The 23,762-nt window shown below is 47.1% G+C and overlaps 1 protein-coding gene and 1 long non-coding RNA gene across 2 annotated transcripts in view; one reads left to right on the top strand and one right to left on the bottom strand.

Annotated features, from left to right (window-relative positions):
- BGN (biglycan) overlaps nucleotides 1-14,724 on the top strand; it is a 59,380-nt gene extending 44,656 nt beyond the window's left edge. The window contains exons 4-8 of the mRNA XM_038747894.1: nucleotides 257-470; nucleotides 5,590-5,700; nucleotides 6,514-6,607; nucleotides 6,896-7,034; nucleotides 12,601-14,724. Of these exons, the coding sequence (XP_038603822.1) occupies nucleotides 257-470; nucleotides 5,590-5,700; nucleotides 6,514-6,607; nucleotides 6,896-7,034; nucleotides 12,601-12,798 (756 nt within the window). The 3' untranslated portion in view covers nucleotides 12,799-14,724. The remainder of the gene's footprint in view (nucleotides 1-256; nucleotides 471-5,589; nucleotides 5,701-6,513; nucleotides 6,608-6,895; nucleotides 7,035-12,600) is intronic.
- LOC119929684 overlaps nucleotides 11,310-23,762 on the bottom strand; it is a 31,666-nt gene continuing 19,213 nt past the window's right edge. Inside the window, exons 2-3 of the long non-coding RNA XR_005451581.1 lie at nucleotides 11,883-11,983; nucleotides 11,310-11,790 (exon numbers count right to left, since the gene is read on the bottom strand). This is a non-coding gene — a long non-coding RNA (uncharacterized LOC119929684). The remainder of the gene's footprint in view (nucleotides 11,791-11,882; nucleotides 11,984-23,762) is intronic.

The following is a 23,762-nucleotide window of genomic DNA, read 5'->3' on the forward strand; positions in this document are numbered from 1 at the left end:
TGCCCCTCCCAGCCTGTGTGTTCACACCATTCCCCAGGGTCTCTGGTAGGTGGGATGGCTACTTGGCTCCCCTCCTTAGGCAGTATTCCGGGCCCATTCCACGAACGGCCTCCTGCTAGGAATCCTGCTAGGAATCCTGCTAGGAATCCTGCTAGGGATGCGCTGTGCACCGTGAAACCACAGACTGTCCCGAAACAGCCGGAGAAAGTTGGGTTTCTAATACCAGTTCCTGAATGCGTCTGTTTCCTCGGCCCAGGCCCTCGTCCTCGTGAACAACAAGATCTCCAAGATCCACGAGAAGGCTTTCAGCCCCCTGCGCAAACTGCAGAAGCTCTACATCTCCAAGAACCACTTGGTGGAGATTCCTCCCAACCTGCCTGCCTCCCTGGTGGAGCTGCGGATCCACGATAACAGAATCAAGAAGGTGCCCAAGGCGGTGTTCAACGGACTGAGGAATATGAACTGCATTGGTAAGTAGGAGAGTTGGAGTGTTCAGAGACGAGACAGAGGCCTAGCAGCCTTCCCTCTTCCCTTCCCCAAAGCCAGGCTGAGGTGTTGGGTTTAGACCGGCAAATCTGGAAGCCATTTTGTCTCCTTCAAGTTGATGTTTTTGCAGAGCCCAATAGCAGGCTGTTCGGGGTGAATTAAGCTGCTGGAAAGTCTGAGACCTTTTGGAGGGCTTCCTCATGATATTTTTAGATTTCTCTGCATTTCTAATGTACAAGCACAAGAAGAAGAACATGCAGACTCGCCCACAAAGGTGAGAAATTGGGCCTCTCTCCTCCATGATCCAATCTGAAAGGCACTGTCCACCCTTTTATTCTGGGTTTATCAGTGTACAGCTTGCGGACAGGGACTGTGTCCCACCGGATTTGCTTGTATCGATGCCAGCGCTTAGTACAGTGCCTGGCACACAGTAAGTGCTTAACAAATACCATTATTATTATTGTTATTATTATTATTCTGTACTAAGGGGGTCAGAAGCTTCCAGAGTGTGAGCTGAAAGAGGAGGAAAGCACGACGGGGGTGGGATGGAGAGGCAGAGAGAAGGGACAGAGAGAGATGGGAAGAAGGGACAAGAGAAAGGAAATGAAAGGAGAAATGAGAGCGGGGAAAGAGAAAGAGAGAGAGAGAGAGAAAGAGAGAGGGAGAGAGGGGGAAAGGGGGAAGAAAGGACATCACACCACCATTGTTCTCAGTTGCAGAAAGCCCCTGACCTCCACCCAGGCAGAGTTGTTGGTAGTAGCCATCAGCGGTGGCAGCAGAAACAGTGGTGACTGCTGGGGTCGCCACTGGAGAAGAGAAGGGGAAGGAGAAATGAGAGGCAGGGGACTCCTTGCCCTCCACTCCTCCTCCCAGCTGCTGTTCAGTTGCCGTTGCTGCTGCAGATTTGGGTCTCCCTTCTGCCACCCCAGCCAAAAGCAAGACCCTTGTGGGACCCGCCAGGTGGCTTGCAGGGAGTCAGGGGAAGGAAGCCCCAAATCTGGGGCCATCCTACCTAAAGAAAGATTCTGGGCCCCATACATCTATGCCCCCAGGGAACGGCTGGATGCCCACATGAATATTCAACACCCCACTTCCCAGTGAGCTGGGGTGGGCCCTCTACTAAAACTAGGTCTCCACAACAGCAGAAATAAGCATGGATTTGCAAAGAATCGTGACAGTCTAGGGCGGTTTGGTCTCTGTTTGCACCTACCAAGTGATTTTTAAGGTCAATTTGCAAGTTCAAGGAATTCACTTTGCAACGAGCATTTTCCTCTGGGACTGTAGTTCCCTCCTGAGGTAGGATGATGGAGGAGGAGGAAGAGGTTGGGCGGCCTGTCCTCTCCGCTTCCTCCTCTGCCTATTCTACAGAGCCAGCCACGATTTAACCCACTTCAATTTTTTTTGTCCTCGACTTGGAATTACAAGTTTAATAGAAGCACAAACCCAGGTCTTGGGTAACTTGAGTGCCGCTAACTTGAGTTTGGAACCTTTGCCATTCATCATCAATGGTGTTTATTGAGCACTACTATTATGCAGAATACTGTACTAAGCACTTGGGAGAATACAACAGAGTTAGTGGAAACGTTCCCTGCCCGAAACGAGCTTAGAGTCTAGTGGGGATTGAACTCTGGGAGGAGATTCAGCCTACCTTTAAGAGACTGCTGGTTCTAGGGACGATTAGTCACTCAGTAAGCATTACAGTTCTGTCACTTTAACAATCTGGTGATGCAAAGCAGTACTGAAAGATTCAGGGTGGAAGCCTGGGTGTTTTAAATAACTTGTCGAATCTGCAGACCCAACTGTCAGGATAAATGAGTACATCACATATACCACCAGAAGATTTTCCAATGGTAATACGTTCATAAACTCAGAGCCTCTAGGAGGTCAGAAAATCAGTCATATTTATTGGTTGAACTTTATAAACAGAGCCACGGGTCAATTAGACACACACGTCCAATTAAATGTGAGTTTAGAAATTATTTTAAAATAATAGCTCCTGAGCTGAAATTTCCAGCAACCCCATTCCCGCTTTGGTATTGGCCTGCCCAGGAGATTCTGCAGATTCCAACATCATGGACTTTACTAGACCAGTCTTCAGTAGGAAATCACAGTTCTGAGTTAATCCCAGAGGAGTCAGGATGAATGGGTTTCCTGAGGGTTTGCTACTGTGCTGAGGATCGAGTAGCCTAGGACATCTGAAAAGTCTGAAAGATACCTCTAACTGGTGTAAATAGTTCTTTAATGACTTCAAAAGGTTGCTATTAAATAATCTTTCCTTTAAAAGACAGTTGGTTTAAAAGCCACTTTATTAAGATAAAAGGTTATTCCCCTGTGGGAATTGTGAGACAGGGAGTCTCTTTTAAGTTATTAGGCAGTAAACCTGAGAAAGAGCGAAGGGTCAAAGGGAAATCGGAAACAACTAGACTCACCCACAGAGGTCTCTGAACATCAGAGGAATTGTCTCAAAAACAGTTTGAGATTTAGAGATGGGAAACAGCTGAGTTCTTCCCTAAGGCAGAACGGCAGAGGGAGTGAGGATAGAGAGAAGTAAAAATGTTCTGAAAGTGTAGTCGTCAGGTGCTGGAAGTACTCAAGCAAGCAATTAATCGATATTATTTATGGAGAGTTCACTGTCAGTCAGTAGTATTTATTGAGTGCTTACTGTGTGCAGAGCACTGTACTAAGTGCTTGGATACAGCAGAGGGTCATGAGTTCTAATCCTGGCTCTGCCAGTTAATAATAATAATAATAATGATGGCATTTGTTAAATGCTTACTATGTACAAAGCACTGTTCTAAGCACTGGGGAGGATACTAGGTGATGAGGTTGTCCCACCTGGGGTTCACAGTCTTAATCCCCATTTTACAAATAAGGGAACTGAGGCACCAAGAAGTAAAGTGACTTGCCCAAAGTCACACAGCTGACAAGTGGCGGGGCTGGGATTTGGACCCATGACCTCTGACTCCCAAGCCCATGCTCTTTCCATTGAGCCATGCTGCTTCTCTAAAATAATAATAATAATGGCATTTATTAAGCACTCACTATGTGCAAAGCACTGTTCTACGCGCTGGGGAGGTTGCAATGTGATCAGGTTGTCCCATGGGGGGCTCACAGTCTTAATCCCCATTTTACAGATGAGGGAACTGAGGCACAGAGAAGTGAAGTGACTTGCCCAAAGTCACACAGCTGACAATTGGCGGAGCCAGGATTTGAACCCATGACCTCTGACTCCAAAGCCCATGCTCTTTCCACTGAAACACATTTGTCTGCTGTATGACCTTGGACAAGTCACTTCACTTCTCTGTGCCTCAGTTCCCTCATCTGTAAAATGAGGATTAAGACTGTGAGCCCTATGTGGGATAAGGACTGTGTCCAACCTAATTATCTTGAATCTACCCCAGCGCTTAGATCAGTGCCTGGCACACAGTAAGCACTTAACAAACACCATAATTATTATTATTACAGTAGAGCAAAAGCAGACACAATCCCTGCCCATGACGAGCTTACAGTCAGAGCACTGTGCTCTGAGGGGACAAGAAGGTAGACACGGTCTCTACCCTCGAGAAGCTTACAGTCGAGTGCCCAATATGGGAACGTAAGGAAGTGGGAAATATGTCTTTGGCTGGTGTGAGAACAAGGAAGATCAGGAAATCATATCACAAACAGAGGTTAGTAAGGCGAGAGGCCCTGGAGGAAGAAGCTGTGGGAATCTAGGCTGGGAGGATGGGGTGCTCTTAGAAACTACAGTGATGATTGTTCCTGCAACTGTCAGTCTGCTGGGCAGGGAAGCCAAATGGGAGCTGGAGATGGCTATCGTCTCCGCTTCCTTTTTTTTCTCCATTTCTTTTTCCCAATGGTTTTACTTCATTTTGAAATGTTTATTGCTTTGGAACAGTTTTCTAGGGAGGCGTGCAGTGACGGAGAGGGAGGGGAGGAAGAGTGTTCGTTAAAATAATGAATGAGAGCTAAACCAAATGGCACCAACCCATTAAAAAAAATGAAAAATTGCTTCATTTTCCCCTTAGGAGGTAGCAGACCAACAACCGACCAGGAGGCTGTGGGTTACTGAAAACAAAATATAAAAACTTCAACAAGGCTCAGCCCTGCAACCTCTCAAGACAGTGTCTCCATTCTTTGGGCTGGTTAGGGATGAGTCCCATTTGGAGGGGTGGGGGTTAGGGGGGGACCCATGAAGAGAAGACCTGAAGTCTTTTTTTTTCGGCCTTTGGAGTCGATAGGCCTGTCCAAAGAGGAACCCCTGGGACTTGGGGCAAATGAACCCAACTCCGACTCTCCAGCTTTAGGTCACAGTTTGGATAGAGATCAGGGCTGAACCCAGGCATCAGTGGAGAGCTGCCTTTCTCCTCAGGGCAGTACCAGCGAATTAGTCCCTGTTGCTGTTGTGCTTTCAGAGGCTGCTGAGAGAGGAGTAATGGGGAGAGAATTTCTACTTCTGAATCAGAGAACAGCTTCCCTATCCAACTGCGAGTGTGGTTTTGATTCAGTTTAGTTCAATGGGTTGCTTGTATTTAATATACAGAACTGCTGCGGTCACATTTGCAGACGTAGCCCCCCTCCCTACCGCCGGTCACCTCTGCTCAGCTCTGCCCAGATTCTGCTTCCCAAGCTCTGGCCTCTTGCTGGGCTATTAGAGATCTAAAGTCTGGGAACAAACAGAAAAGAAGAGAGCGGAGGAGGGGGAGGCAGGCAGGGCTCCTTACTGCATGTCCATCCGGCAAGTTAGAGCTGCGGAAAGAGCTTTTGGCTTTTAGTCTCCAGATATTTCTTCTATGGGGATGGTTGATGGCAGAGAAAATGCAGCCGTCAGCACCTCTGAGCAAATAGGCTTTCTCCAGCCAAGGATGGGTATGTGCCAGGGAGGAGCGAGGTCTGTTTTTACCACCCTGCACCCTAAACCCTTCCAGCTTCTGGGTCTAATCAAGAAACCTGAACCCACCCTTCACTCATCAACTTCCGTTGAAGCCAAAAATCTGCCCGTGAATTTCCCAGCCTCTCCCCCTCCACCCCTGTTTAGAGATCCATTTGTACTTAGTCCTAACTAACTCTCCACACTGTGGCTTTGACTTTCCCTGCTTTCCCAAGAAATGGGTGGCAACCCCCTGGAGAACAGCGGGTTCGAACCCGGAGCATTCGATGGCCTGAAGCTGAACTACCTGCGGATATCTGAGGCGAAGCTCACAGGCATTCCGAAAGGTAAGCTCTCCAGTCCGCGGGGAGATCTCGTGGCCCCATCCACGCCTCCTCCCCTGGAAGCCTTATCGATCAATCAGTGGTATCTATTGAGCGCTTACTGGTTGCCGAGCTCTGTACTAAGGGATTGGGAGATTACAGTATGATAGAAGTGGTAGACACATTCCCTTCCCACCAGGAGCTTACAGTCTAGAGCGGGAGACAGATATTAAAATAAATTACCGCTATGTACGCAGCTGCTGTGGGCTGAGGATGGGGTGAATATCAATCAATCAATCGTATTTATTGAGCGCGTACTATGTGCAGAGCACACAATATCAAGTGTTTAAAGGGTACAGGTCTAAGTGTGTTGGCGAAGTAGAAGGGAAAGAGAGTAGGGGAAATGACCCTAATGACCTCTTCCTTTGGTCAGGGAATTCTAGGTGCTATTCCGTGAGTTGAAGGTAAAGGGGAGAGCCGAGAGCTTAATCTCACCTCGTAGGGACTTCCCCTGGATTGCCACCGAAAAACTGGAGTTATCTCTCCCATAGCAGCCCCTAAGCAGTCCCATGCCACCCTGTCACTAGATGGGAGCAACAATTTTTGCCACAAGGCCTTGGCTGTGGCAGGGCAGAGAGGCGTCAAAGAGCGGCTGGGACTAAATCAGTGGCCCTTCCAAAATCTGACCTCTCCCTCCGGCTTATCGATCAGGCCCCCTGCCCATCCAACTCACACACACTTCAAAGCAATCTAGGCAAGCCAGGCCTCTTCCTTCAAACTCCATTTTGGAGACCAGTTCAGGCCCTCATTCCCCTTCTCTTTCTTTTTCCCCGGCAGATCTCCCAGAGACCCTGAATGAACTCCATCTAGATCACAATAAAATCCAGGCGATTGAGTTGGAAGATCTGCTTCGTTACTCCAGGCTGTACAGGTAACGGGGGGGGGGATCGCAAGAGGGTGGCCCAGGAGGGGGATCCTGGAGGCAAGGAGTTTCTAAAGTCTTCCATGTGATTTACTCTTTTTTTTTCTTTCATCCCCCTACATCTGGGGCTTGCCAGCTTGAGAAAGTCTAGAAATGGTGCCAGGGTCCCGCGGGGGTAAAACAACCTAACAGAGGGCTCGCCCTCCCAGAGAAGAGCCATTCACAGGCAGCCTGGTAAATGAGGCAGCGTTGGGCAGCGTTGACTAATAACGGATACTTTTCTCAATCAAATTGCAGGCTGGGACTGGGTCACAATCACATCAGGATGATTGAAAATGGAAGCCTGACCTTCATGCCCACCCTGAGAGAACTGCATCTGGACAACAACAAGCTGGCTAAAGTTCCCCCAGGTCTGCCCGACCTCAAATTCCTCCAGGTAATGAGACCCTCCAAGGGGTCAGACAAAAGCTTCATTCTCCTAAGCAACTGACAGTCCACTGAGCCTAGGTGTCGGTTCCTGAACTGCCCTTGGCCAAGCCTCCATGGTCAATAATAGCAGCGATATTTATTAAGCGTTTACTACATGCTAAGCACTTCAACCCAATACAAGATCGTCAGGTCCCATATATGGCTCGCAGTCTAAGTAGGAGGGAGAGCAGATATCGAACCCCATTTTGCAGATGAGGGAACTGAGGCAAAGAGAGGTTAAGTGATTTACCCAAGCTCACACAGCAGGTAAGTGGAGGAGTCTGGGTTAGGCCCCAGATCCTCCGAGTCCCAGGCTCGGGCTCTCTCTGCTTGGCCACACAATGTGCCATCTTTTCAGTTGTGCCATCTGGATGTCAGCTCTGACGCTCCACTTGAGCTATGGAGGCAGAGCCAGAGAGAAATTTTTAAGACTTTTGATGGAACTTAACTTCCTCATCACTTCGCTATTTTCCTGTTCACACCTTCCCCACTCCCAGGAAGCGATGATCTGGCTTTGTCCTTTACATCCTGAATTTCTTTGGCTTAGATGGGGAGTGGTGCTATCTGGCCTCCTTTGAGGTTTCCCTCTGGTCTGCATAGTGACAAGATAGATTTGTGGGTTGTGATGTGACTGAGGACCTTATCGTCGCATTTTGCCACATCTACTCACACCACCTTTAGAGTATTAACATGTCCTGAGACTCCTCTAGGCCAAGAGATAGAAACGGTGTTTTAAATGCTTACTATATGCACCGGGGTAGATGGGAAATAATTAGGTCAGATACCATCCCTGTTCTACATGGGGCTCACAGTCTATGTGGAAGGGAGAATCCCCATTTGCAGGTGAGGAAACTGAGGGACAGAGAAGTGAAGTGGCTTAACCAAGGTTACACAGCAGGTAAGTGAGCCCCTCTTCTAGACTGTGAGCCGATGTTGGGTAGGGACCGTCTCTATATGTTGCCGACTTGTACTTCCCAAGCGCTTAGTATAGTGCTCTGCACACAGTAGGTGCTCAATAAATACGATTGAATGAACGAATGAAGTGGCAGATTGGGGACTTGAAATCAAATCCTCTGACTCCTAGGCCTGTGTTCTTTCCACTAGGCCATGCTGGTTCTCTAGGGATGAGGACAGAGCCAAATTAATGCTCTCCCGAGTCTCTGTGGGATTTCTGAATTTCCACCTGCAGATTGAACCACTGGGATCTATGAGGAGGGCCAAGGGCAGGGTGTGGTATGGTGGAGTGAGGAGGGATTTGGTTCATTCATTCATTCAATCAATCGTATTTATTGAGCGCTTACTGTGTGTGGTGGGGTGGGTCACAACGGGATCAGAGGCCAACAGCTTTGCTCCAACTCCTGGTAACCACTTTCCCTACCCCTCAGCAACTCTACCTGCCTGCCTTCTAGACTGTGAGCCCGCTGTTGGGTAGGGACCATCTCTATATGTTGCCAACTTGTACTTCCTAAGCGCTTAGTATAGTGCTCTGCACACAGTAAGCGCTCAAAAAATACGATTGAATGAATGAATGAACCCCCTAAACAGGAGCAAAATCTAGGAGGAAAGGGAAAATGGGGTGAAGGGGCTCTGCCCCCATTTTGACCAAGGCTCTGGGCTACAACTCCTAAAGCCCCCGTGTTAATCCGGTTGAGGCAAACCCTCATTCACTGTCAAGGTCATGAAGGTTAAGTGAGGGACAGGAAAGAGTAGGAGAAGCATGGTAGCCTTGCACTTTTCTCCATTTAGATTTTCTGATGCCAAGAGGTCTTTAAGCTGATACAGCCAAATTCAGGCCAGCAACTCAGAAATTGGGAGATTCCAGGATTGTTCTTTGCCCATAAATTATGCAACGGGTCCCTTTCCCGGAGAGTGGGTTCGTGCTTAAGACTCTGGATAGGGGATTTCCCCTCCTCTCTGCCGTGCATTCATCCCCCCCCCGCCATGCCCCACAACCCATGACTTTTAGACCGACGGCCTAAATCAGGAAATGGACCCATATTTGGCCCTTCTGAATGAACATCACTGGGCTGGGTTGGCTTTGGCCCCAGCAGGCTGAGTCACTTTGCGACTAGGACTGGTCCTTGCCCGGTTTCTGTGGAATGAGGCCTCCCTCTTGTGGACATACCCTGTCTTCTCCCAGAGTGGCATCCTTCCAGAATCGGGTGGGAATGGGAGGGGACCACTGAGCTGCCTTTACCAGCTCCAATTCTCTCTGGGATCCATTTTGGAGTAGGGGACGACAGCAGGAGGATTCATTCATTCATACCCTGTCTTCTCCCAGAGTGGCATCCTACCAAAATGGGGTGGGAATGGGAAGGGAACACTGAGCTGCCTTTACCAGCTCCAATTCTCTTTGGGATCCATTTTGGAGTAGGGGACGACAGCAGGAGGATTCATTCATTCATACCCTGTCTTATCCCAGAGTGGCATCCTTCCAGAATGGGGTGGGAAGGGAACACTGAGCTGCCCTTACCAGCTCCAATTCTCTTTGGGATCCATTTTGCAGTAGGGGACGACAGCAGGAGGATTCATTCATTCATACTCTGTCTTCTCCCAGAGTGGCATCCTACCGGAATGGGATGGGAATGGGAAGGGAACACTGAGCTGCCTTTACCAGCTCCAATTCTCTTTGGGATCCATTTTGGAGTAGGGGACGACAGCAGGACGATTCATTCATTCATACCCTGTCTTCTCCCAGAGTGGCATCCTTCCAGAATGGGGTGGGAATGGGAGGGGAACACTGAGCTGCCTTTACCAGCTCCAATTCTCTTTGGGATCCATTTTGGAGTAGGGGACGACAGCAGAAGGATTCATTCATTCATACCCTGTCTTCTCCCAGGGAGGCATCCTTCCAGAATGGGGTGGGAAGTGAACATTGAGCCGCCTTAACCAGCTCCAGTTCTCTTTGGGATCCATTTTGGAGTAGGGGACGACAGCAGGAGGATTCATTCATTCATAGCCTGGCTTCTCCCAGAGTGGCATCCTTCCAGAATGGGGTGGGAAGGGAAAACTGAGCTGCCCTTACCAGCTCCAATTATCTTTGGAATCCATTTTGGAGTAGGGGACGACAGCAGGAGGATTCATTCATTCATACCCTGTATTCTCTCAGGGAGGCATCCTTCCAGAATGGGGTGGGAAGGGAACACTGAGCGGCCTTTACCAGCTCCAATTCTCTTTGGGATCCATTTTGGAGTAGGGGACGACAGCAGGAGGATTCATTCATTCATACCCTGGCTTCTCCCAGAGTGGCATCCTTCCAGAATGGGGTGGGAAGGGAAAACTGAGCTGCCCTTACCAGCTCCAATTATCTTTGGGATCCATTTTGGAGTAGGGGACGACAGCAGGAGGATTCAATCATTTATATCCTGTCTTCTCCCAGAGTGACATCCTTCCAGAATGGGGTGGGAAGGGAACACTGAGCTGCCCTTACCAGCTCCAATTCTCTTTGTGATCCATTTTGGAGTAGGGGACAACAGCAGGAGGATTCATTCACTCATACCCTGTCTTCTCCCAGAGTGGCATCCTACCGGAATGGGATGGGAATGGGAAGGGAACACTGAGCTGCCTTTACCAGCTCCAATTCTCTTTGGGATCCATTTTGGAGTAGGGGACGATAGCGGGAGGATTCATTCATTCATACCCTGTCTTCTCCCAGAGAGGCATCCTTCCAGAATGGGGTGGGAAGGGAACACTGAGCTGCCTTTACCAGCTCCAATTCTCTTTGGGATCTATTTTGGAGTAGGGGACGACAGCAGGAGGATTCATTCATTCAGACCCTGTCTTCTCCCAGAGAGGCATCCTTCCAGAATGGGGTGGGAAGGGAACATTAAGCCGCCTTTACCAGCTCCAATTCTCTTTGGGATCCATTTTGGAGTAGGGGACGACAGCAGGAGGATTCATTCATTCACTCAGTGGAAAGAGCACGGGATTTGGAGTCAGAGGTCATCGGTTCAAATCCCGTCTCCACCACTTGTCAGCTGTGTGACTTTGGGCAGGTCACTTAACTTTTCTGTGCCTCCGTTCCCTCATCTGTAAAATGGGAATTAAGACTGTGAGCTCTACGTGGGACAACCCGATCACCTTGTAAACTCCCCAGTGCTTAGAACAGCTTTGCACACAGTAAGTGCTTAATAAATGCCATCATTATTATTATTATTATTCAATCAATCATATTTATTGAGCGCTTACTGTGTGCAGAGCACTGTATTAAGCACTTGGGAAATACAAGGTGGCAACATATAGAGACGGTCCCTACCCAGCAGCGGGCTCACAGTCTAGAAAGCGGGCTCCCAGTCCAGAAGGTTGGGAAGGCGGACCAGGAGGCGGCCGACAGAATAGACCATTACTTTCTGTCTCCTGGTTCATTCATTCATTCATTCAATCGTATTTATTGAGCGCTTACTGTGTGCAGAGCACTGTACTAAGCGCTTGGGAAGTACAAGCGCTGGTTGTACAAGCTGGTTGACCAGCTCTCCAAAGGCTAGAACAGCAAAGGAAAATGTCAGCTGGAGAGCAGGGAAGCCTTGTTAGCCACAAGGCTCCAGTGGGCCCAGGGAGGGAGAATACAGACACTCCGTCTTTTGAAATGAGTTGGTAGAACAAAGTTGCAGACAGCAGGTAGTGAGGAACGACCCTACAGTGCTGGAGGTGGGTTTGAGTGTGACAGGATCTCTCGTTTCCATTTCCAATTCTATTTCATCTTCCCGTCCCCAGCTTGCTCTCTCCTGTTGGGGGATAAATGGTTAGATCCTGGGTTGTTATTTTAATCACTGAAAAGACTCATAGCCCCGAGCACATAGATGTACAGCACAAATACCTGTGATTAAGAACAAAGGAAATCAGCTTCATGGGGTGCTCCTTCACCTGCTCTGAACGCTGAGATTGATGGGCATTTCAAAAAATAACAGGAAGCACACGCTGCAAAGGCAAGAGATGTGTTGTGAGGAATCTAGCCTATGGCATGGACTCTCCGTGAATCTTCCTTCATTAAAAATGAAAAACAGCGTGCAGCCAAATCCCTGTCTGAAGCACCCCTTGACAACCCATCTGCTTCCTGCTGAACGCCGCCAATAACAGAACCCTGTCCCAGGCACAGGCTTCCCGAGTCCCCCTTCCTGCGACCCACCAAGCGTCCCTCTGTTAAACTCAATCACTGATGTTCCGGTGTTTGCGACAGGGGTGGCAGGGGCTCCGGGAAGAGGTAACGTTTGATTTTTCTGGGGAACAACTGAACTGTTTTGTTTTCCCTTTCGTCACCAAAAAGCAGCACAGTCAAATGTGTTCCCTTTGCAAGAAAGGGGAAAGAGCAGGAGGATGGAAAATTCTGCTTCCATCTCTCCCCCACTGGTGTCCGGTGAGGCCGTGGACAAGTCACCTCCTCTTGTAGGGCTTCAGTGGGATTTCTGGCCCTCTCCCTCCTGCCTCAGAAGTGGGGAGGCTCAAAGGGAAGTCGCTCGACTATGGGGCGAAGAGGATCCTTGAGAAGCACAGGGAACCTCAGTTGTGATTCTCTGTCTTTTTTTCTCTTTCCCCAGGTGGTTTACCTCCATTCCAACAATATCACCAAAGTGGGAGTGAATGATTTCTGCCCCATCGGCTTTGGGGTGAAGCGAGCCTATTACAACGGCATCAGCCTCTTCAACAACCCGGTGCCGTACTGGGAGGTGCAACCGGCCACCTTCCGCTGTGTCACTGACCGCCTGGCCATCCAATTTGGGAACTATAAGAAATAAAGAGGCAGGCGAGGGGCAGTGGGGCAGGAGGGAGGAAAAGGCTGGGGCCTAGAATGAAACAAGTAAGGATAGAGAGAGAGAAAGAGAGAGAGAGAGAGAGAGAGAGAGAGATGCATCAAAAACCCTTAGTTTAACTTTCTTTTCCACTCTGTGCCCATTGCATACAAGGACACAGCTGTTATTAGATGAGGAAGTTGTCCTAGGTTGCAGGTAGCAGTGGCTTAGGTTAAAAGACTTGTAGTCCTGTTTTTACATGCTTAAAACAAAATCCTCATTGGCCTCAAGACTTTAAAAACATTCCCCATCCAATGGTATTTGGTAGTTACAATACATTTTTTTTTTGTCTTTTCCTGGCCTTGTCCCTTAAGTATTCCTCTTTGGATTTCAAATACAAATTTCTTGAAGCTTTCATTTTGGCATTTTATTTGGTTCTGGATGTGTAGAGTTTACAGTCGTCTGTAATCTAACTCCAGCAATCCCACTTCATCCAGCCCCATATGGGTATTTATTTCTCTCTCCCCCACCCCCTCTCCCCGATATCAAATGGTCTCTCCTCCTTTTCAACTTCACCCCTACTGCCCTTTCTCCACCACACCTCCAGAGTCAGTGTTTCAGGCAAAGACCAGATCACAAAATGAAAATCTGACAACGTTGTAGCTCAAGGTGAGTTGAAAATAAATAAAGGCTGTCACAGTTATTTTCCCTTAGGGTCTCCCCTCCCAACCCCAAAGAAGGACTCTATAAGAACAAGAGTAGTAGCTTCTACTTCCCGAATACGCTTTCTAAAAATCATTCCTTATGATGGATATTCAACAATAACTGTTCCAGGGCTGGAAGTTCATGATTGTGTGATGACCTAGTGCTTTAGTTCATTTCCGGGGGGACACGTTGTACTACCTGGGAAGAGGTTTCAGCCTATATGAAAAATTCTCTGAGGAAGTTGAGAGGGAGAGGAGTAAGGACCTGTTGGCTGGCCCCTTAGTTACAGTGAAACAACAGTCCCAAAACAGGAAGTATTAGGAATGACAAGAAGAGAAGCTGGTAAAAGAATCTGTCCTGGGGTCACCCAAGACCCAGCAAAAGTTCTCTAGAGAGCTGGATTTGCTCCGGGCCTAAACTATAGGTGGTTCCTCTGTCACCCTTTGGAGGTTCAGCTATTGACGCTGTCACTTGGGCTCTGGGTGCTTGCAGGCAAGACGAGGGAAAGAGCTCAGTTCAGGCCATTGGTAGTTGAAAATCCGCCCAGATTGGATGATGAGCTTAAGTGTGGCCAAATTCCACTTTTTGGCCCCAACTACTGAGTCGTGTCTGGATGTGGATGCTGGAAATGCTTAAGTCGGTGGCCAGGTTTCAAATCACCATCAAAAGCCAAAAAAAAAAGAAGCCCAAAGAAAAGTGATGGTAATTTTTTTGACCATATCTTCATTGATCAGTGAATAGTGGAGAAAACCATCCATATTCTGTGTACATCCTCCATTTTAATAAAACCTTTCTCACCTCCCTTCCTCCTGCACCATCCTCCTTCACGTGTTTCAGAATCCTGAGGAGGAACGATGCTGTCTAGAGAACCACAGATAGGTTTTCAAACCTGGGTCCACCCCTGTCTTCCCTCCACCTGTCTCAGTGCAGGCCAAGATCCCGTGCCAAGTTCAGGCCTTCAGTGTGCGGAGAATATGTGAGGGCGTGAGTATGAAAAATATCCCAGGCTGAAAGAGAAGAAAAAATACCTGCTTGTATGGGGTGGGGATAGATCCCTGTCCTCTCTCTGGTCTCTATTACTTCTGCCCTCTGTTTAAGTGCATTGCAAGGAATCTTTCTGGGTGAAATTACACCAATTTACAAAGTAAATTTCCTTTTATCTTTTTTTAAACCAAGTGCAATATGATCCCTGTAATGGTGTTCAATAAAGGATAGTGTTTGACTGCCCTGTCTGTAGTGGAAATCTCTAAAAGGATATGGAAAAACCAAACAGGAGGCCTTCTTTTGGCACTTCAAAAAAATGGTATGCCCATACTACAGGAAGACTGTAATAGAGCTGGAGAAGAGCAGAGGCAAGCAAACCAGTTGGTAGTGGGGAACAGAAAAGTTTACTATGAGGAGAGATAGAAAAGGATGATTCTTCAGTCAGCCATGACAGAGGCTGAGAAGGATCACAATTCAAGTTTACAGAGACATGAAAGGGGTCGATCGGATCAATCTGGAACTGATGTTCACCAAATCCCACAATCCCATCAGAGGAGGCACTCATTTAATCTTGAAGATGTGAGGTGGTAGGTTAAAAATGCACGGAAGGAAATGTTTTTTTATGGTGCAGGTGGTGAGAATGTTTCCTCCACCACTAGAAACCAAAACTATTAATTGGGTCGAAAGGTTTGGACAAATTCATGAATAAGTGGTCCAGAATGGGTTCCTAAAGGGAAAGTTAGGGATGTAATGGGACAATTTATCCATGTTATAGGGAACATCAGTAATTATTAGGATGGACGTGGAAGACGGTTCTTGAAAGATTTTAAGGTGGCCATCAGAAGACATCAGAGATCTGAACCAGAACAAGATATTTCAGAGGCCATTCCTAACCCACAGGCCCCTGAAACATCTGCAGGGCTTGGGGGTGGAGCTGAGGGCAGGATGGGGCATCCTCTTGGTACCGGCACTTTCTGGTTCTGAGAGTTCTTCTCTCCCAGCTGCACAGGTGTGGCATCATCAACTACGTGCCCTATTATTTCCTCACAGCAGGCGCAGACTCTAATGCCAGTATGTGTGGGACTAGCCCAGGCAGTGGAAGTGCCAAGGACAGGAAGCTGAAACTGAAGACTGCTGATCCAGACCCTATTTCACACCCGACAACTACTGCACTGGAAAAGCCCCACCACTTTTCTAGGGGCAAAATAACAAAAATGGGGAGAGCTCCCACCCGTGGGTCCATTTACTGGAAATTTGGGTGCCTTTCTTTTAGAAACAAATGGTAAAACGGATCCTAAAATCAACTTCTTTAAACCAGAGGCTCTGCCAGATGGTGGCAGAAGCTTGAGAACCCAATCTAGGGCATGTTCTCCGTGCACAAAAAGGAGACTCTCTCTTGGACTTGCAACCAGCTCTCTATCTGCTCCTGCATGGCAGGAGGTACTTGGATTGCAGAGTGCCGTAAGACCTGCTCTCTGTTAGCAAAAGGCCATGACAAGCAGTGACATAATTGCAGCATGGAAGAATGACAGAGAAAGAGAGAGAAAGAGAGAGGAAAGAGACAGTTGCTCTTGCATAAGAGGAACAAAAGCAGCAGAGATATTTCGGTGGTAATAAAGAGTAGCATCGTGCTGTCATGGCAACCAGAAAAACGCTTCCAAGGAGACAGATGAAATGTCAGGAAAGATGACAACAGAAACTCCAGTGACAAAATTGTATTTTTTTTCCCTAGCTCTACAGTGTTTACCCGTTCCCTGATTTTTTCTGTAGGATGATAATAGGCTTTTGAGCTTTCAGAGATTCATCAAGATCAGGATGGCATATCAGATGGCTGATTACTTTGAGATCTTTCAAGAATGGAAGTATTAGTTCTTCCCTCCAAATAATTGTGGTATTTGTTAGGCACTTACTATGTGCCAAACACTCTACTAGGCACTTGGGAAGAGACAAGATACTCAGGTCCCATGTGGGGTTCACAGTCTATGTAGAAGGGAAAATTATATTGACTCCCCATTCTGCTGATGAGGGATCTGAGGCACAGAGAAGTTAAGTGACTTGCCTAAGGATACAGCTGGTATGTGGCACAGTCAGAATTAGAACCCAGCTCCTCTGATGCTTAGGCCCATACGCTTTCCACAAGACCAAGCTGCTTCTCCAAATGCATCAGTCTGTGGAGAAATCTGGAAAAATAGCCTCTTCTTCTTGCCTCTTTCCCACTAACCTCTGGCCTTCTCTTCACTCTCCCTTTCTGATAACGATGATGATGGTGGTATTTGTTAAGCACTTACTATGTGTACAGTTCTGTTCTACATGCTGGGGTAGATACAAGCTAATCAGTTTGGACACTGACCCTGTCCCTCATGGGGCTCACAGTCTAAATCCCCATTTTACAGATAAGGGAACTGAGGCCCAGAGAAGTTAAGAGATTTGCTCAAGGTTGCACAGCAGATGTGGCAGAGCTGGAATTAGAACCCTGGTCCCCCTGATTCCCAGGTCCAGGCTCTATCCACTAGGCCATGCTGCCCTGGCATTTAGCAAGTCGTAGACCACAAGTCTGCAGCGCTTCTAAGCTTGAAAGGCATGATGCTTCCACTCTGCCTTTCCTGATGGGAAGCTGGATCGCTCCTGGGGAAGTTAGCTTTTGAGTGGAACTGAGAAAAATGGTGTTTAGAAAAAAGTAGGAAAAAGTGTCTCCACACGGCAAGTAATTTTGAGTAGAGCACTATGTAGGACAGTTTTTGGATCAAACACTGTTAAAAAATTAGGGAATGTTCTTCTGACAATAATGATAATTGTTGTATGCCTTAAGCATTTACTATGTACCAACCACTGTACCAAGTTTAGGAGAAGATAATCAGGTCAGACATAGTCTGTTTCACACATGGGACTCACAGTCTAAGTGGGAGGATGAACAGGTATGGAATCCCCATTTTACATATCCAGTGCTTAGAACAGTGCTTGGCACATAGTAAGCGCTTAACAAATACCAACATTATTATTATTATTATTATTATTATATGAAGAAATGGAAGCCCAGAGAAGTGAAGTGACTTGCCCAGGGTCACACAGCAGGCAAGTGGTGGAGCTGAGCCAGGCTGCTTCTCAGATAAGGTACATCCATCTGGATAGAATGTGACTGTGATGTTAGAAGGAACAGTTGTGCACATGTGCCTGGGGGAAGATCCAGACATCGGCTCTATGACCTAAGATTTCCTTGAGTTGACGTCTCTCCGTACTAGAGCCCCACCAAGTTATAGGAGAACTGAGGGGAATACTGTATTTATTGGGCTAAAGTTGTTGTTGACCCCTTATATTGTTGTATTTTCTGATGGTTGTATTGGTTCATTTAAGCAACTAATATAGGTTAATTTGGAACCAAAAACCAAGTATATTTCAAACCCATTGGTTCTGTTTCTCAGGTTGAGCAATCAGAGATAATTTGAACAGCCAAGGAGCTGGTGTCTCTGAGGCCCCCAGTGTGTCTGTGACATGAGGATGTGAGGACAGAAGCCTGAAGCAGAGGTCATTAAGAGCAGGTGGGGAAGTGTTGATTAGTGCCTCTCCTGAGTCAGGTTAACAGCAGGCTCTGGGCCCACGCTCAGCTGAGATTGGCAGTTGGCTGGATTCTGACCACTGCCTATATTGGCGAAGGGAATGGGCAGAGACTTCCAAAGGAGCCACTCCACCCAGCAAGTGCGAGACAATACCAAGGCTCCCTAAGCCTTGCCTCACGTTGGGATCCAAAACTGCTTGAGAGGAAGGTAGATACTCTGTTAAAATCCAGGGAAAGCAGGTATGTCAAATCTCCTTCTTCATCATCTTGAGATATTTATTAAGCTATTGTCTGCAATGGGTATTGAAGTGGGTGAGTCAGAAAAAAGGTTTTGTATTCTAGAAACCTACCATTTTGGGTGGCTTCTGGGTGAACCTTGGTCTAATTTGTGAATCCCATGGCAACCATACAACATGCCCACAAGGTAAGTGCGATCAGAAGGAGGAGGGGCAGTAGGGATGTGAAAGGGAGCCTCTGGCACTGACACCTTGGGGTTAGGGCTGGAGGAGCAACAGACACTAGAGGCAGGGAAGTCAGTGCTCTCTAGTAAGGGCAAGCAGCATGGCTCAGTGGAAAGAGCCCGGGCTTTGGAGTCAGAGATCATGGGTTCAAGTCCCGGCTCTGCCACTTGTCAGCTGTGTGACTTTGGGCAAGTCACTTAACTTCTCTGGGCCTCAGTTACCTCATCTGTATAATGAGGATTGACTGTGAGCCCCCCGTGGGACAACTTGATCATGTTGTAAACTCCCCAGTGCTTAGAACAGTGCTTTACACATAGTAAGTGCTTAATAAATGTTATTATTATTGTTATTATTAGTAAGGAAAACAAAGTTTGTTGGAGGTAAAGGTAGTCCCTTACAGCAGAAACACAGCTCCACAGTGAAAACGCCACAGGTCCAGGGTCCCTGAACCCTTCTCTTAAGCCAGTCCAGAGCATTCTCCAAAATACCGCTCCCTCAAAGGGCCCTCTTCCAGGAAGTAAACCATCCCACACAGAAAGTTCTCAAGCGGAGACTCAGATCCTCATTATGATACTTGGGCCGACATCCCACTCCGAAATCCTAACTTTGATATTTCAGGGCTCTGCTGACAACTCCCAAATGATTTTGTCTAATGGCCAACCCGCAAGACCAGTCTGGTGTCTGAAAGTCCCAGCAGGGCTCTTCCTGCTCTGTGCGTGGCCAACACCAATAGCTGCTGCAATCAATACCCGGCCAGTCAGTCAATGTGGCACAAGGCGCAAAAGGGCCAACTGGCTCTTCTGCAGTCACTCAGGACTCCTCCAGTTCAACACGAGCTCTTGGGTGTTCATTGGGAAATTTGGAAGGTCCAGTCCTGGAGTTGAGGCCCCAAGAAGAGAGATGTGGGAAGTAAGGAGAGGCTATTAATTGCAGAGTTTTTTCCTCATTAGTACTCAACTGTGGAGGAAGTCAGGCCTAGAAATAGGCATCCAGCAATACACCAGACAGCTTGGCATCCCATGGTGACACTATCTAGGTAAGGCCGAGGGAGGTGAAGCCCCCAAACCTCACATACTTGGGAAAAGATCCAAAGGGAAAGAACTTGGACTTTGCAACATCCATTTTATTGAAATCATCAATCAATCAACTAATCAATCAATGGTATTCAGTATGTACTTACTGAGTGCAAAACACAGTACTAAAAGCTTGGGAGAATATGATAGAGTTGGTAGATGCATTCACTGCCCACAGTGAGCTTATAGTCTAGAGATGGGGACAAACATTAATATAAGAAAATAAATTACAGATATAATAATAATAATAATAATAATGGCATTTATTAAGTGCTTACTATGTGCAGAGCACTGTTCTAAGCACTGGGGGGATACAAGGTGATCAAGTTGTCCCAACGTGGGGCTCACAGTCTTAATCAATCAATCAATCGTATTTATTGAGATATGTACATAATAATAATAATAATGATGGTATTTGTTGAGCGCTTACTAAGTGCAAAGCACTGTTTTAAGCGCCAGGGGATACAAGGTGATCAGGTTGTTCCACGTGGGGCTCACATTCTTAATCCCCATTTTACAGATGAGGTAACCGAGGCACAGAGAAGTTAAGTGCTGTGGGGCTGAGCGTGGGTAAATACCAAGTGCACATAGGGTACAGATCCAAGTGCTTAGATGGTGGTAGGGAAATTTGGAGAAAAAGGGCTTAATGGGGAAAGGCATGTTGGAGAAGCTGTGACCTTAATTAGGCTTTGAAGGTGGTGAGAGGGGTGGTCTAGTATATTTGGACGGGGAAGGAATTCCAGTCAGGAGGAAGGATGTGGGGAAGGGGTGAGCAGAGAGATAATCGAGATGGAGGCACAGTGAGTGCTACAGGAGAGAGGTTTTGGGAGCTGGGCTGCAATAGGAGATCAGTGAGGTAACCTAGGAGGGGACAAGCTGAATGAGTTCTTTAAAGCCGATCAGTGTTCCTGTTTGATGTGGAGGTGGATGGGCAGCCGCTGCATTTACATACTGCCAGACTTTTCTCCCAACAAGCTCGAAGGTGTTTTCATATTAATCCTCTCCGCATCTCTGGGAGCTGGCTCTGAGGCAGCTTCACCCGACCACATCTTTTAGAGTTGGGTGGCAAACAGTGAAGAGGTCAAACGACTTGCAGAGTCAGCTGACATGAAGCTCAGGGCTCTTTCTGGCCCTATAATTTAGAATAGCCCACCACTGGGCTCTTACTCTCACTTCCTCCGCAATCTCACCCTCTTGCCCGAACGCTGTGCTCAGGGAAATGGGAAAACAGCTTCCTGGCAGAACTACTGGAAAAATTGCAAATTTATAACTTCTGGGCCCAACCCCAAGATGAATGTGTGAGAGACCGAGAGATCCTTGACACGAGGAACATAATCGAACAGCAAGGGATTAGGGAAAATCACAGCCTCACCAACACAATACTGAACCTGTTTTCAGGGAATCACAAGTTCATTGGAAGAAGAGGCAATTGGGCTATGAGGGCTGAGACAAGATGATGAAAATTTGTGAGGAAAAATTGAACGGGGTCTTTTTGCTGCAGGTTCATCACAGAAGGTCCACTGAAGAAAGATTCATATAAATGACTCATCCCAGAAAGACCTGGGAGCTTTGGCTTAACCTCAGTAAGCTGCTATTGGGCAGGAAACACTCTTGAATAATGGCATGGTGCGTCATCGGACAATGACACATTGGGAATGTTCCTACATCAGTGATAAAGACTTTGTTGGGAAATTGGACAACATCCCATACTGTTTTGCTACTTGGGAAGCATTCTCCACTCCAAGTTCTCCAACCTACCGTGAGGCAGAGCTGAAGGATGTGGTCCGTGATAGGTGGACAGCTCTGAGGATTCTACCAGGTGTTAAAATGGAAGTGGTATAGCCTAGTGGAAATACCACAGGCCTGAGAGACAGAGGCCCTGAGTTATAAACCCAGCTGTCCACTTACATACTGGGTGACCTGGGACAAATCACTTCTCTGTGCCTTAGTTGCCTCATCTGCAAAATGGGGATTCAATTCCTGTTTTCCCTCCTACTTGGACTGTAAGCCCTTCATGGGACCTGATTATCTTGTACCTACCCCCATCACTTGGTATATAGTAGCACTTAACAAATACAAGTATTATCATTATTGATAATAATAATAATGAAAAACTGAGTGGAAATAACCTTAGTGCAAGAAAGAGGATGACTCCCCTGACCTTTTTATTAAGAAACCGAGTACCATCCATCAGTGATAACTTACCAAATTGCTAGACATAATTCTTATACGACCGAGTCTTTCCTCATATCCAGAACTAGAATGCACCCGGGGAGAGCTCTCCTCTGGGCCGTCCCAATTATTTGGGGAATCTCACTGCATACGAAGTGACTGAATTGCAATGCACACAGATAATTTGGAGGGTACAAATTGCAAATATTAAGGTATACTATGAAGTGACTGAATTGCAATGCACACAGATAATTTGGAGGGTACAAATTGCAATTATTAAGGTATGTTTGAGCACCATTTATAACCCACAGTGAGGTCCTGGAACACCATTAGCTAGTTTATCAGAAATGAAGTAAATCTCAGAGCAACCCTGCTTCATGGGACAGAGCAGGAAGACACAGGATTCTTAAGGAACTCCTGAAGAATGAACTAAAGGGGATGCATGTAAGGTGAGAGGGCTGAAAAAATGATTTAAAGATATGGTGAAGTGCAATCTCAAACCGTGAAATAACAGGTTCTGGAAGACCCCTGCAGCTGAGACCAGCCTATCAGACAGCAATCAAGAGAGAGGATTGTTCTCCTAAGGCAAAGGCCCTGCAAAAATTGTGATACCACGACACAAGATCCAGAGCAGAGTCAGAGCCTGATGGGACAAATCCATCAGTGCAACAAGGAGCTATGCTTACGTGCAAACATGCAGCAGAGAGCATTGGCCATGCATCGGTCTTTACAGTCATATTGACATGCATGGCTAGGAAATTATTATTAGCTTCGTATTTTAAAATGAATGAAAGCTACATATAAACATGTACTATAAGATTTTTGTTGGGAGATTTTCTCTTCTGAAAAATTGCCACGGGTAAAATTGGCCATTCCAGGCCAGAAATCTTGCTACTTTTGAAGAATCTTCCACTTCTCATGGAGTGACACAGCTCTGGCCGCACTGGAAACCTCCTGGAAGTGGCACACGGAATTGCTTGGAGAGGTCACTCCTGACATGGGGAGAAGGTGGCCAGGAAGCCCAACTGCTGTCTTTTATATCCCTTCCCTGGACCAAAGTTCATGATGGTCCCACCTAACTCAGGCTAGTGAGTTACTGTAAAGTAACTAGCCTCTCCCTGCCCAGAAGAGTAGGGAAACAGCATGACCTAAGAGAGAGAGAGCATAGGCCTGGGAATCAGAAAAACCCAAGTTCTAATCCTAGCTCTTCCACTTGTCTGTCTTGCAACCGTGGTAAATCGCTTCACTTCTCTGTGCCCCATTTACCTTGTCTGTAAATTGGGCATTAAGACTTCGAGTCCCATGTGGGACATGGACTGAGTCCAATCTGATTAGCTTGTATCTACCCCAGGGCTTAGCACAGCGTTTGGAACATAGTAAGTGTTTAACAAATGTCATTTAAAAAAAAGAGAAATTGCTGGCTAAAAAGGAAAAGAAAGACAAATAATGGTATTTAAGTGGTTATTACGTGCCGAGCACTGTACTAGACGCTGGGGTGGATTTAGGTAAATCGGGTTAGACACAGTACCTGTCCCACGTGGGGCTCACTGCCTCAATCCCCAAAGAAGCCACCAGTATGCCAGAGGAAGCTTAGGATCAGCTGCCCTCCCTGGCCTAGATGCAGACAGATCCCAGACCTGATTAATTCATTCAATCATTTTTATTGAGTGCTTAATGTGTGCCGAGCACTGTACTAAGCAGAGTACTGCTTAGAGAAGCAGCATGGCTCAGTGGAAAGAGCCTGGGCTTCGGAGTCAGAGGTCATGAGTTCAAATCCTGGCTCCAACAATTGTCAGCTATGTGACTTTGGGCAAGTCTCTTAACTTCTCTGTGCCTCAGTTACCTCATCTGTAAAATGAGGATTAAGACTGTGAGCCCCCCGTGGGACAACTTGATCGCCTTGTAGCCTCCCCAGCGCTTAGAACAGTGCTTTGCACATAGTGAGCACTTAATAAATGTCATCGTTATTATTATTATTATTACTAAGCGCTTATCTCCTCCCTGGCCCGAGCCCTCTGACTA

Source organism: Tachyglossus aculeatus, chromosome 6 (genome assembly GCF_015852505.1).
Source record: "Tachyglossus aculeatus isolate mTacAcu1 chromosome 6, mTacAcu1.pri, whole genome shotgun sequence".
Classification (NCBI taxonomy): domain Eukaryota; kingdom Metazoa; phylum Chordata; class Mammalia; order Monotremata; family Tachyglossidae; genus Tachyglossus; species Tachyglossus aculeatus.